The sequence below is a fragment of the Scophthalmus maximus genome, chromosome 5 (genome assembly GCF_022379125.1).
Source record: "Scophthalmus maximus strain ysfricsl-2021 chromosome 5, ASM2237912v1, whole genome shotgun sequence".
Taxonomy (NCBI): Eukaryota; Metazoa; Chordata; class Actinopteri; order Pleuronectiformes; family Scophthalmidae; genus Scophthalmus; species Scophthalmus maximus.
The window spans coordinates 25,645,859-25,660,514 of NC_061519.1; the positions used below are offsets into that span (position 1 = coordinate 25,645,859).

General features: G+C 44.5%; 1 protein-coding gene across 11 annotated transcripts in view; it reads right to left on the reverse strand.

Annotated features, from left to right (window-relative positions):
- Positions 1-14,656, reverse strand: part of LOC118310358 (partitioning defective 3 homolog) — a 204,818-nt gene that overhangs the window by 156,993 nt on the left and 33,169 nt on the right. For all 11 annotated transcript variants that reach the window (XM_035633238.2, XM_035633235.2, XM_035633234.2 and 8 more), the window contains exon 2: positions 12,254-12,355. In XM_035633238.2, coding sequence (XP_035489131.2) covers positions 12,254-12,355 — 102 coding nt within the window. The remainder of the gene's footprint in view (positions 1-12,253; positions 12,356-14,656) is intronic.

A 14,656-nucleotide genomic window follows, 5' to 3' on the forward strand; every position in this document is an offset into this window, starting at 1 on the left:
ACCCCCCTCCCTCCTCCGCTGGTGGGAAAGACCCCGGCCTCCTTAAACCTGAAGCCACACTGACCCCTGGTGGTAAACCTGGGTAGTGACGAAGGTTCCTCGAGTGTTCAGAGAAGGTTTTCAGATGTTAGTTCTTGCAACATGCTGCGATCACAAATGATCCGATGGAGCAACTTGGACACGGAGTTGGTCAATACTAAAAGGGATAAAAACAAAATGGAGGTCACAGTGAAGTTGCTGCTTTACAAAACTTTTCCAAAGTCCAGCTGACGGGTGACAACTTTGAGAACTTTGCATCTCCATCTTTTTCACAAACAAATTTAAACTAGATAACGACTGAATTTTTTAATGTTTTTATCCCTCTGGTAGATTTTTTTCAGTGGAGCTCAGGCGGCAGAAAAATAGTCTTTGGTTGAATTTTTTTTTTCAAAGCTCTAATTTGCAATTTCTATCTAGAAGTAAAAAAAATACACAATATAAGCAGGTGAATAGACCTTGAGATTATTATTTTTTTCATTTCAGTGTGTTCAGGAATGAAGTGTCAAGCTCCGCGCGAGAAGTGGTTACCGTGGCAACCCCTGCAGTTTTATCTCTAAAGCTTAGGGTCGGGCCTATTGGGGCTGTTACAACCTTAAAATGTATTGTACATATTTTTTTTAATCCTTCATTATGTCTAGATTGTGTTTCTTTAAAGATTTAATAAATTTGGTTTATTGTCCGGCTCAGTTCTTAAACTTTGAGGAAATGTGAGTGTTACATCCCAAAACTCCCAGTGTGTGTGTGTGTGTGTGTGTGTGTGTGTGTGTGTGTGTGTGTGTGTGTGTGTGTGTGTGTGTGTGTGTGTGTGGTGACCCCGCTGCCGCAGACAAGCTGATGTATGCCACACACAAGAATAGACACACACACCACTTCCTGTTCCCACAGACCACAGCTGGGTTGGCTGAGTCACAGTGGTGAGAATCCCTGTGTGTGTGTGTGTGTGTGTGTGTGTGTGTGTGTGTGTGTGTGTGTGTGTGTGTGTGTGTGTGTGTGTGTGTGTGTGTGTGTGTGTGTGTGTGTGTGTGTGTGTGTGTGTGTGTGTGTGTGTGTGTGTGTGTGTGTGTGTGTAACAAATAACCTGGGGTTAAGCGTCTGGTGGTTTTTAATAAGTAGCTGGTTGTCTCTGCGTACTGATGGAAAACAAACTGCGTCTTGTTTCGGAAGCCTCTCGAGTCCCGGAGCTTCTTCTCCACGTCTGAGGTTCACTCTTTGTTTTATCCCTTTTTCTATCACTCTGCTTTCCCCCCCCCTCCATCAACAGGATTCTTCTTCGTCTTCTTCTCCTGCGGAGGTTCGCCTGTTCCTCCGTCTGCCTTTCCCATCACGGGGGACAGATAACCTGTTTTGGTTACGCAACGGGTCAACCGGTTACTTTTTCGTGCCGTAATAGTCGTGTGTGTGTGTGTGTGTGTGTGTGTGTGTGTGTGTGTGTGTGTGTGTGTGTGTGTGTTAGAACCTCTGAACGTTGTATCCCTTTTGAAATAATAAAGTTGCCCCCCCTCAGTGCCCCCTCCCCCCCCAGAGAAGAATAAAGTTCTGAGAGACGTAATCCAAGGTCCAGGGACACTGTATGCCAACTCTGACCAGAATGAATTAACAGAGATCAAATGAAGCTTGCTTTTTTTTTTTTTAAGAGGGAAATAAAGTGTCAAAATTAGACTATATGATTCAAACAAAAGCAGCAACCAGAGGATGTGGAAACGCACATTTTCCCGAGGCTGCTGTCAATCAATTCAAAAACGCTCAAATTAATATTAATAAGCTGTGACTTAAAAAGGAGGAACTGCCCCACAGACTTGAATCAAAAGAACAGAGGACACAATGCACTGTCACCACACCGCCACCAGAGGGCAGACTACGCCCTCTGTATTAATTCCTCCTCACCATCACAATGGTTTTCAATCCGTTTTAACAAGAAGAGAATTTCAGGGGCAGAGAAGTAACGTTCAGCCTCGAAACTCCACTAACTGCGCCACGACAGATGGAATTAAATGAGCTGGGGGGAGGGGAAATAAAAAATCAAATCAGCCAAGTCCTTCATGACAAAAACTTCTGGATGAAACAGATGCAACAAGGAGGAGGAGGAGGAGGGGATGATGGATGGAGAGAAGAGAATAGATGGAGAAGAAGAGCAAGGGGGCTGGGGAGGGGGGTTAATCTGCGCACACACACACACACACACACACACACACACACACACACACACACACACACACACACACACACACACACACACACACACACACACACACACACACACACACACACACACACACACACACACACACACACACACACACACACACACACACAGAGTTGTGATCCTGTAAATCCTGACACTCCTGTTGACCCCTGAAAACACCGTCTTTGTCTCCTGCTGACATTTCTCTCACCATAATTAAGATGAAAAACCCTAAAGTCAACACGGGTCCAGGGGATTCCCCCCGATTCATCTGAATAAAATCTGTTTTCTTAAGACACCACGACAGCTGTTGCCTTTTCTTCACATCCTATGCACAGATTGGAATCATGAATAAAGATAAAACACTAAACCAGCTATTTTTTACGAACTTAATGTCAAGGAAACATTAAGCAATATAATAGCAATATATAGGGGAGCAAACTGGAGCCAGGCCTGCAACTAACGACTATTTTCATAATCTATTAATCGATAAGTTGTTTGGTCCATAAAATGTCATAAAATGTTGATCGTGTTTCCCCAAACTCCAAGATGATGTTTTGTTTTGTTCGATAAGTGAACGTGTGGATGTCTGTCACGCTCAACCAATTCAGATTAACACGCTGAGCATAAACCCCCCCCCCGTTATTTTGGCTCCGTCCATATTTAGTGGTGGTGAGAGCTCCCGGTGCCGGTGGTCGACGAGCTGACGTCACCACATTACTGGAACCAGAACAAAACCTGGAGCTAAAAAGAGGCGTTGCTATGTTTTGAATGTCCAATGATTAAATATAGACGGGAGGTAAAAGGTTACACGTTTCACTCCAGTTGATTCAAATCTTTATATCAGCACCAGTAAGACATTGAAAAAACAAACATACGATGTATATATGGCAACACATATAAAAAAAAAAGACTGTTTCATAATTTCATTTGCACCAAATGACGATGAATGTTTGGTTAATAGAAGACGAAGATCGTGTCTCTGATTTCATTGATTGCAAAAGTTAATGCATTCATTCACTTTATGACTTTCATAGTGATGTCATGATGACATCATTCCTACCATATGATCACTAATGATGTTTTTACCTATATTAGCTTCAGGTCGTGTCTACAGTACGGACTATAGGAGGAAAGGATGAGATTTAAACTATTCATGACGTCACTTTCTGATTTCAGGTTGAGTTTCTACTGTGTGTGGAGATGTCTTGGAAAATGTGTTTTTCTGACTATATTTTTGTTGACCTTGCCTTTGACCGATGAAATATCCTCCCACGTAATAATCACACACAAGTACAACATCACTTTCACACAGGGGCAAAAATAACACCCAGCTATGCACACGGGGCGACCGGAGACATTAATGTGGCCCATGTACGGTGCAGCGGAGTCCAGAGGTGTTGTGGGTTCTCTGGTCGCTGAGTCCTGACCGGGGGGGAGGGAGGGAGGGAGCGTGAGGTCTGTGACCACAGTGGGAGAGATGACGACCTGTGGCGGTGACCTGTGTGTTGATGGACACGGCGGGTTGATGGTGAGTCCTGGACACAACCAAAGACACAAGGACACAACGCACTGGGCGCAAATGCACTTTACAGGCATTAACTGCACGTACATACACACACAACTGAGTCATCACCATGACACAGGGTGTGTGTGTGTGTGTGTGGGTGGGTGACAATTACACAAGGTGAAATGCTGACACTGCATAAGTGTGTGTGAGTAATCGCTCCGCAGGGAACCTGGTAAACCCATCGTTTTTCTAGTGTTTCCTACAAACTGATATGTGAAAGTTTCCCTGGTGTTCAAATCTATAAACTATGGATTCATTTCCAATTGCAGCATAACCATGTTCTCACCACAGTTACCACAGTTTGAGTCACGTGCAGCGAGGCAGCCTGTGCACATATATGTATATAAGCTTTTGCTGCATTTTTCTTTATTTAGATTTAGATTTCTTCTGTAATCTTTTTTCTCTTGTCTGGGGAAGGAGTGTGTGTGTGTGTGGTTTTTTTTTTGATTTGTATTGAATGTCTGAATGAAAACAGTGTGAACAGTTACACCTTGTAGGGCAACTTATCATGATTTTATATTTTAATGGTGCAAATAATATGAATTCTGCCTATTTCCATTGATTTATATCTTGAAATAAACGATTAAGACGGTTTCTCCTGGCGTCTCTCAGGTCTGTCGATCTAAACATACAATAAATGAACCAATTTGATGATTGAATATTCTTTTATTTTGAAATCATGGAAGCTGTAAAATAAAGCAACATATTTCCGCAGTCAACACCTATGTTCATGAAATAATGTTGTGCATTATATAGTGTGTGTGTGTGTGTGTGTGTGTGTGTGTGTGTGTGAGACAGCGGCGCTGTCATAGCAACCCGACGGCAACAAGGGACGAGCTCCACACATCCTCTTTTACCCATGAGCCTCCTTGAACCTCGCAGGGAAGCTCCCAGAAGGCCTTGCAGTCACCAACAGGCGTGTGTGTGGTGTTTAAACACGACCAGTCGCACCTCAACAGCTCAACACGGCCTTTAAACACTTTGGCAAAAAAGTGATCCGTTGCATGTTTAAACGTGAGCGGCTATTTTAGGAATGAACGAGCACAAATGATTTATAAAAGATAAAAGAGGGGGGAATTACATTGATACTAATCTTGGACATGACGGCAGTTGGATGATGAAAGAATTTAAATCATTAAATGATGCTTCGAAGCGAAAAACATTTCATTGAGCCGAGAAACTTAAGAGCCGGTAGATGTTGGAACAAAAGTGTTATAAGTCGGAAAAACACACAGTGAGGAAGAACGTAATTATGGCGTTCGCAGGGAAGACGTGAATCCTGGAGCGTTGTTCTCCGTCTGTCTGTCTCAGAGTTTCTGTGTCACACGAGCGGAGTCGGGCACAACATTGTCATCTTGTTCTCATTAGGAGGCTGAAGAGGGGGGGAGAAGGAAGAGGAGGAGGAGGAAGAGGAGGAGACGAAGGAGGGCTAGTGAGGAATAAATGAGGTCATCGCCAACGCTCGCTCTGAAAAGATCTTGGGTCTGAAGGAGGAGGAGGAGTTGGGTGGGTGTGGTCTGGTGAAAGACAGACGTCCCTCAACGCGTGTCACAGCCAGCGAAACATTACCACCCAATATTCATAATAAAGTTATTCACTACTTCACTTTTGATCTGGGAGGAAACGGCAGCAGTTTGAAAGTAAAACTGCTCGAGCTGCCAGAGAAGCCAGTTCCACGTCCAGCTACAGAACAGAGCTGATTCCTAAAAGCTGCTGCCGCCGCCGCCTGGTGAGGGAAACCAACAGTTGTTTAATTATTCAAGTGAGAGAAAAGATGACGACTATTACGGCACGAAAAAGGAACCGGTTGACCCGTTGCGTAACCAAAACAGGGAAGAGAACAGCGTCCTCCCCGGTATCTGAACAGGCGAACCTCCGCAGGAGAAGAAGACGAAGAAGAATCCTGTTGATGGAGGGGGGGAAAAGCAGAGTGATAGAAAAAGGGATAAAACAAAGAGTGAACCTCAGACGTGGAGAAGAAGCTCCGGGACTCGAGAGGCTTCCGAAACAAGACGCAGTTTGTTTTCCATCAGTACGCAGAGACAACCAGCTACTTATTAAAAACCACCAGACGCTTAACCCCAGGTTATTTGTTACGGCCATAAAACGGAATAGGAGCTTCAGTGAACAAACTTCTGTCTTCTCCGTTATCTCCAAAGTGAGGTCGACAACTGGTTTTACTAAGGTTTTAATAAGGACATCTGGAGGAACCATTGCTGAGCATTGACTCCCCCCAAATCACCAGATCTGTCAGGCTCTGGTTTGGATATACCTAAACGAGGCGGTGTCTTGTCTTCGCATGTTAATCGACTGACAAGAAAGAAGTTGTTTCATCCTCGAATACTAAAATAATACAAATACTTCTCTTTTCCCTGAAACTTCTGGTTTCCGATCGGAGAAATGTCGGCGTCTGTGATAACTGGGGCTCGGTGGGATTCACTTTCTCAGCGTCTCCACGTGTCTGTGTGTGTGCCCTCGGGGGGGGGGGGGGGGGAGATCAATATCAATACAGACAACAAATGAGCCCGTATGGAGACGTGGGATCAATACGTGTAAACACCTCGGTGTATTTTCACGGGCGTCAGCTAGAAGCAGCCTCACTGCTGTGAAGTGAGGGAGCGCGGCGTGCACCTCATCCTCTCCCCCCACGTGGTCGTCGCAGTGACGCTCAACAACATGGGCGATTCAAAAAAGATTTCACAGGAAAAGCACCAGCGCAAGAAACTCTTTCGGTAAATGCTGCGATATTGACGGCAGGTGACTCACGTCTCCCAAGGATCAAGTCACTACATTCCAGTGGGGGGACACACACACACACACACACACACACACACACACACACACACACACACACACACACACACACACACACACACACACACACACACACACACACACACACACACACACACACACACACACACACACACACACACACACACACACACACACACACACACACACACACACACACACACACACACACACACACACACACACACACACACACACACACACACGGCAGCCTGACTGTCTCTTGATATTCTTCGACAGGACGGACAGACGACTGAAGAAACGCCTCTGGGTTTATTTAACCTCTCGGCTCCTCCAGTCTGTCTGTCCAATCGTCTATATTCAGCGCACACGCACACACACATAAAAGAACTCATAAGGAGAGCAGAATCCAGATTATGAAATGCTCCTATTTTCTATCAAGCAACAACATTTAGAAAGAAAGAACATATACATTAATAAAAAACAACAATAAAAAACTGTTGAGGAATCGATGCAGCCATGAAAACTTGTCAACCACATTTTGAAATATTTATAAAATATGACAAAACACATCACATGCATGTGGGGAAAAAAGTATAACAAAAATATAATCAGCTGTAACAAACACACTCACAGCTAAAAGAAAGAATTCAGTGTGTGTGTGACCGCGCTGACTCGGACCAGATATGTCAGTGATGGAGTGGCGGCAGGGCGCAGCTGTGACACACACACACACACACACACACACACACACACACACACACACACACACACACACACACACACACACACACACACACACACACACACACACACACACACACACACACACACACACACACACACACACACACACACACACACACACACACACACACGGAGAGAGAGAGGAATGTTGGCACAACCCAGGTGTCATCATTCAGGGGTCGCGGCATCGCTGTAGGAGCATGTGTAAGGACGAACTTGTCACCCGACACCTGGGGTATGTCGGGGTGTGTGTGTCGGGGTGTGTGTGTCGGGGTGTGTGTGTGCGCGCGCGCCTCTGTTGTACACGCATGTGTAGATTGTGACAAGTATCTAGGAGTGTGTGCTTACGGGGACACTCGATGTGAAGTGTGGCCTCATCTAGGTTTTTAATTACCTCCACCGGGGGGGTTATGTTTTCACCCCTGTGTTTGTTTGTTTGTTTGTTTGTTTGTCAGCGGGATCACACAAAAACTACATCACACGATGACTAAACCTAGTGGAAAGATGGGACGTGGGCCAAGAAAGATCCCATTAAATATGCGGAGCAGAACCACACAAAGGGACAGAGGCAGGAATTTTTTTTTAATCTTTAACACAATTTTCCCAGGGAATTAATCATGGACCATGAAGGGGACAAAAATTGAGGAATATTTAAGCGGCGATATCTATGAGTTGGGCCTCAACGGCGGGATCGAACCACGGACTTTCTGGTTAGTGGACCGCCCTCTCCAGCTCCTGTGCCACACTAATATACACGAGGCACTATTTACTCAGGACTTACACCAAACCTGTGTTCAAGTCCTCGTTGGTCTGTTAAGTCTGGCTGTGGGTTTAGTTTAACCCCTGGCTCGGAGTTAACTAGCACTGTTGCTATGGTTACCATCAGCATCATAAAAAAAAAAAAACACACACTTTTAAATGAGTGGTTAAACTGTGTTGACACAGTCCGGCTGCCGGAGAGCAGATTCCTCCAAAGGGATCGAGGTCGATCAAGGTCATCGATGAGTTCATGTTGCTTAAGAGAGGCAGAAGTATGAGGAGGAGGGCGGGGGGGGGGGGGGAAGGAAGGATGGTGAGCGGGATGGAAAGATGTCATCTGGAAAAACATTCTGAAGGTTTGAGGGCGAGCCGCCACTTTTCCTGGCATGGACGAGACACATACCGCATCTTTACACGAGCAGACGCACAACTCAGACCTCAAAAAGACTGGCGAGGCAGCACACACACTGCAATGTATTCAAAACATACAGTATGTAGCTCGTATTCCCAGGACGAGCGCTTCATGTCCAGTGTAAAGCCAATGAAAGTGTCCTTGTTCCTGCCCGGTCTTTAAAAAGCTGCGGTGGAATGACCCGGGATGAGTCACAGCTGCCAGGAGACCACCGCTCGAGGCCAGTGGGACACATGGTGTCGCTCACACACCCACCAGCAGCTCCATCATCCCCTCTCGTCCACACGGACGTGATCCATGTCAGAAAACACGTGGAACCAGTATCGACATGAATCCACCACTAAGAGAGTGGACTCCGTGAACAGAACAGACACAACAGACACATGTTTTCTTGGTGTGGACGGGAAGAAATGTTTTTAATGAAAAAATGACAATGTTCAGAAGCTACTTCCTGTCAAACGGTCTGGTTGCCAGATTTTCAAGACTGATGATAAATGATATATTTTTGTACACGTAGCCACTTTCACTTGTTGTATAACTCCAAAGTATCAGCTTTACTTTATGTATCCATAAATGATAGACAGAGATAGATAGATAGAGAGATAGATAGATAGAGAGATAGAGAGATACAGATATAGATAGAGAGATATATATATAGAGATATGGATATAGACAAATAGATAGAACTTCCCGATGAAAATTTATGATTAGACATTGGGTTGAGATTCGAGATGCCAGAAAACACGCACGCACCCCGTCGCCAGTGAACGACATTTGAACGTCCGTGAAAATCCATCACGTTCATACAACCGAGACAAGTCGGCAGGCGGGAGGTCAGAGATCAGAAGTCAAACTCACACACATTTAGAGTTACACTTGTCCCTGACACACAAAATCACCACAAGAGGCGGGATTCGTTTTCACACTTTTGCTCGAAGCTTGCACACACACACACACACACACACACACACACACACACACACACACACACACACACACACACACACACACACACACACACACACACACACACACACACACACACACACACACACACACACACACACACACACACACACACACACACACACACACACACACACACGGGATGTGAGCCAGCAGGGTCCATGAACTGTGTGGCTCACTTTCCACTCCGCTGGCTCCACCAGACTGCAAACACCCTGAGCTGAATCCCAGTGGGATTCAGTGGGAGTCCGTTAGCTGCCCGTCGGACTGATGCACTGGCTCCGCTTCCTCTCCGCAATCTCCTCTATCTGTAGGAAGTGTCTCTCTGGGACGTCAGTACAACACATCCAGTTTGCACAAGGGATACCAGGCTCACTGTCGACCACCACACCTCACTGGGTTGTCGTTTAAGCCGTTTTCAGATATGAACTTTGGAATTTCTATGACTGTGTCCTATATTTCTATCGGGGAAAAGTTATTTCGCCCAGCCCTAATTTCTGCATATCCTGATGTGTGACAGGAGACAAAAGGACATTTTGATGTTTTCATATTTCAGTTTCATCCACACATTGATCCCGTTTTTGTGTCAAATCTGATTCAATAATCTGCCTTGCACATCTGTAACTGCTTTGATGTTTACACCTGAGGAAGTTCATGAGGTCACGAAGATAAAAGTTCCAAATTAAATGAATATGAAATAACTTAAGCAGGATTTTATGACATCAGAGACATGAGCGTTATATCCCCCAGTGCACTGATGACAAACTGTTCACTGTAGTTTAACTCTTTTGTTTTTTGTGACTTAAAATATATCGGTCAAAGATCATAGCATTTTTATGTTTAAAACATGTCCAGAGGGGGATTTGTCAAAGGACACAAGAAAAAATGCCAAACATTCTTTGGTTCAAGACGTAAACAAGCTACTTAAACACGTCACCTCGAGCTATGAGAACATGCACATTTTCTTTTACCATTCTTACCAACTACTACTTCGTCTTTTTCTTTACGGTCGTGCAAAAGCTTAAAAACATTCACCGACCGCCCAAAGGTCTTTGTGGTGTCAAAGCAGTGAGAGTGGTGTAGATTGAAGGGTTTGTCGCGTATGAAAATGTACACATTCGAGGACGCCTGCAGGGACGAAGGAGAGAGGGATACCGAGCGTGATGACGGCTCATCGGGAGGATGCACGCAGACACGCGAGCAGATAAACACTCTCACCCGCAGGCCCTGTAACCACGACGATGACGGAGCGAGCGCTCGCCACCAACAGAGTGGAAATCCTTTGAAGTTCAACACTATCTCTCACACGCCTCAACAAGAAATTCTTACCTGAATGTGAATGGCAGTTTTCGATTAATTAGATGATTAATCGATAACAATTTTGATAATCGATAAATTGGTTCAAGAAGATTTTATGAAGAAAAAAGTCAAAATTCTCTGATTTCAGGTTCTTCTGAATAATTTCTGGTGTCTTCGCTCCTCCGTGACAGTAAACTATCTTTGGTGTGTGGGCAACACAACACATCATGTTGGAGTTTTGGATACACGATCGACATTTTTCACCATTTTGTGGACCAAACAAACTAATCGATTAATAGAGAAAATGATCGACAGAACAACCACTAAAACTTTGAAAAACAAATCCGGGGAGTTTAAGACGTCCACTTCCTGTTCTGTGAAGTAAAGCACCAACACAAACTTCTCTCAAAGATCCAACCTGTTGCTGCAAGTCGTCACGGCAACCGCGTGTTATAGTTCCACATCGTTGGATTCAATTTTATTTCACTGCAAAGCCTTACATTTTGATGTACATTATCTCAAAGCACTTTACCGAGTGAGGTCGAGACCTTGAGATTTCTCAGCACAGACTCGTGCTACAAACACTCTCAACAACTTTCAGTCTATTGTGCAGAATGCAGTGAACTATTGTGACCCCCTGTGACCTCCTGGCTGTCAGTCAGGATCAGAGCCCCTCATCAATTTTCAATGTAGAAACTGTGGAAAGAGAAAGAATGATACTGCACCAAAGGCGACGGATGAACTAGGCCGTGAGGAAGTGTGATTGTCAGGTGTTTGACACGGCCGGCGCACAGAGTTCAAGGCCTGAGGTCAAAACCAGTGCGATTTAACCTCGGAAGAATGCGACGAAAATCGGAGAGAATATTCTGGTGCTGCTTTGAAAATTCTCTCATCTGATTGGTCAGGGAGAGTTTCTCCTCTGCCCCACACAACAACAGAAAAGCTCATTTTAATACGATTAAAAAGCAAACACAAGTTCAGTAAACTGTGAAACTGTCATTCCTGATGAAGGTGAACACCACGAACAACAAGAGTGTTCAAACCAAAGACTGTAAATAAAGATGGACGATGCGACTCCACTTCCTCCCACTGTACAAAAATTAAGCCAAAATATCTAATAACTATTTAAAACCAAACTTAACAGAAACCTGAACACTTGAAGGTACATCGTTGTGACAAGAACAACCAAAAACCGCAGAAACCATCTTTGGTAGAAATGTATTTGGCGTGTACTTATACTTCTACTGCAGCCAGCCACCAGGGGGCGATCAAGATGTTTTGCCTTCACTTTAAGGGAGGCCTCGTGTCGTCTCAGGCAAGAAAGTCAGAGATCACCGTGGCGTGAAATAGCACAGAAGTCGTGTTGCATCAACTCTTAAATATACAATCAAACGGAAAATACGAATATTCACAAGGAGGGCGGCACAAGCTCGGGAACAACACTGCATGATGGGAAGCAGCAAGCGAAGCATCGGTCCGGCGTTATTCACGCTGCGCCACTCACCCTGTCTTTGTCGTCGGCCACGTCGCAGAGCACGTCGTCCAGGTCGAGGATGCCGCCGTCGCCGTGTTCCAACCGGTGAACCTGCAGCCAGTAACCAGCATCCTGGAAGACAGCAGGAGAAAGACGGGAAGATATTTTAAATCCACCCACAGCACGCACAAAAAAAACCTGAACGTATATGAACTGACACCTGCAAAATTGTGGTTACGATCAAAGGATTTTGGAATTGACGAAACAATAGCAATAACATGTCCAACAAGTCCAAATATCAATCGAGCAGTGGCGCACCGTGTAAACACAAGATGGCGCTGTGCTCTGCGGCAGCCTGTTACCGAAGCTCCCGGTGTTCACGCACTATTTGTTTTTGTTTTTATTCAAAAAACAACAACAGCAGTTGTTCAAACGAGCACAGGAATATTATGAAAATAAAAACTGTAGATATATTTTGCATTTGCAGAATGGAAAGTGTTGTAACACAATAACATATTGGATAAGGGACTGACAAGAAAACACGGGGTCTAAATCAAAGTCTTGCACAAGCCCGTGTGTAAAAACAAGACAACAGCAAGACAACGTTTCGTCACTGTTGGACATTCATAATCAGCTGGGGCCCGAGGGGGGAATCCCAGCCACGGCATAATGTGCAACAGAATCATATTTTTCTTGTCAAATGTTTTGAAATGAACAACACAGGCGGAAAAGGTCACATCAGATAAAGAGGGAGTGGACGCAAAGAGGGGGACATGGGTGAGGACGGATGGGAGTCGGAGCAACAACAAAAAAACAAAAAAAGGAAGGAAAAAAAGCAGTGTGGGAGTCGGGGGAGAAAGTTGAATGAGATTTCATACAAAAATGTATCTCACAGTTCTTTACATGCACTCAGACATGTGAGGATCCAACAGTAAACAGAAGACGATCATAAAAGAGACTTACAGCCGCTGGGTACAGTCACTGAGACAGTTCGCCCTGGTGTCCCGACTTGTTAAAACACACGTGTATTAAAATATAAATCTGCTGCCCGCGTTAAATTGCTGTTTGCAGTAAAGTCTACAGTGTGTGTGTGTGTGTGTGTGTGTGCGTGTGTGTGCGTGCGTTGAGCCCACACACAGCAGCCCTGGAGGTTTGCCGCTTCATTAGCCGCTCGCACAGTTTCAGTCCAACGCAGCAACTTAAGCAGCTTAATGCAAAGAGCAACAGGCACATTATGGAAAGATCACACCACTTGTGGTTGTGTTTAACTCACAGAGAGACACTACATGAAAGGATCGCCTGAGGGGGAAGGAAGGGAGGATACGTGAGAAAACGCAAAACCGGAGTGAAAACAGGCGAAGGCAAATGACAGATACGTACAGAAAAAAATGTCGAAAGTTCTGATTCTTTACATATGAAAGTTAGGGGTAAGGGTTTGTAATTATCTTCTTTTTTATTTGAGCCGGCTGATATGGATTTGGGGGCTGATGCCGATATGATGGGGAGTGAAAAGAATTCCAAGACAACACATCTGATTGTTTTAGTTTAGTAATGATTACGAAAATGTTGTTATCAAATCCTTATGTATGTATGTAAATGTAATTGAGGCCTGGTACTTTACAGTTAAACCATAAACTATATCATGAATAAAAATGCAACCAAATATGTAGAACTTGAAGAAAATAAAAATATTTTTAACATAAGATAAACAACATAAATGCCCATTTTTTTCTACATTTCCTCTTCTGTAAAATAAAAAAATGGACGATCATAGTCGCTGATGCTGATATGTCTGTGAAAAGCTCATATCGGCTGACGTTTATCAGCCAACTATAGTTAATGTAAGTACGCACCATGGGCGCAAATTTTAAGTATCGGTAACTTTTTCATTTTACCCAAAAAGTACCATGCACGCAGCTCAGTGTGTCAATCGAAACCTCATGATTGTATTTTAAGTAAGACGTCAGAAGACAGAAATCCTTAGTGGAGAAAAGGCGAAACGATAAAAAAAGCCAGGAGGCTAGAAAAAAAAAAAAACAGTATTTTCTCCGTGTTGTTTCCCGTCAGACACACGCTCGGTCTTGACAGGCTGCCGTGACAGATGTCACCGTCTGTGACAGCCTGTCACTTTGTGTAACCCCCCCCCCCGACACGGAGACCCTGTGGATTCCAGCTGATGGGAGCTCAGCGTGAAAATCTGAATGAACACACAGACACAGAAACACAGTGTCCAGGTCCCACTGTACACGGCCCACTTCACAAAACAGGTTGGCAGATTTACATAGTTTCTCCAACAAGTTGGACCTCTGTTTTCCTGTCCTGTGGCATCATGACACACACAACTACACTCTTGTATATGATAGAAGTGACACATGCTCTTGCAGATTACACCTGTAACTGAGTTTTTTTTACACCAAAGACCATTTTTAGAGA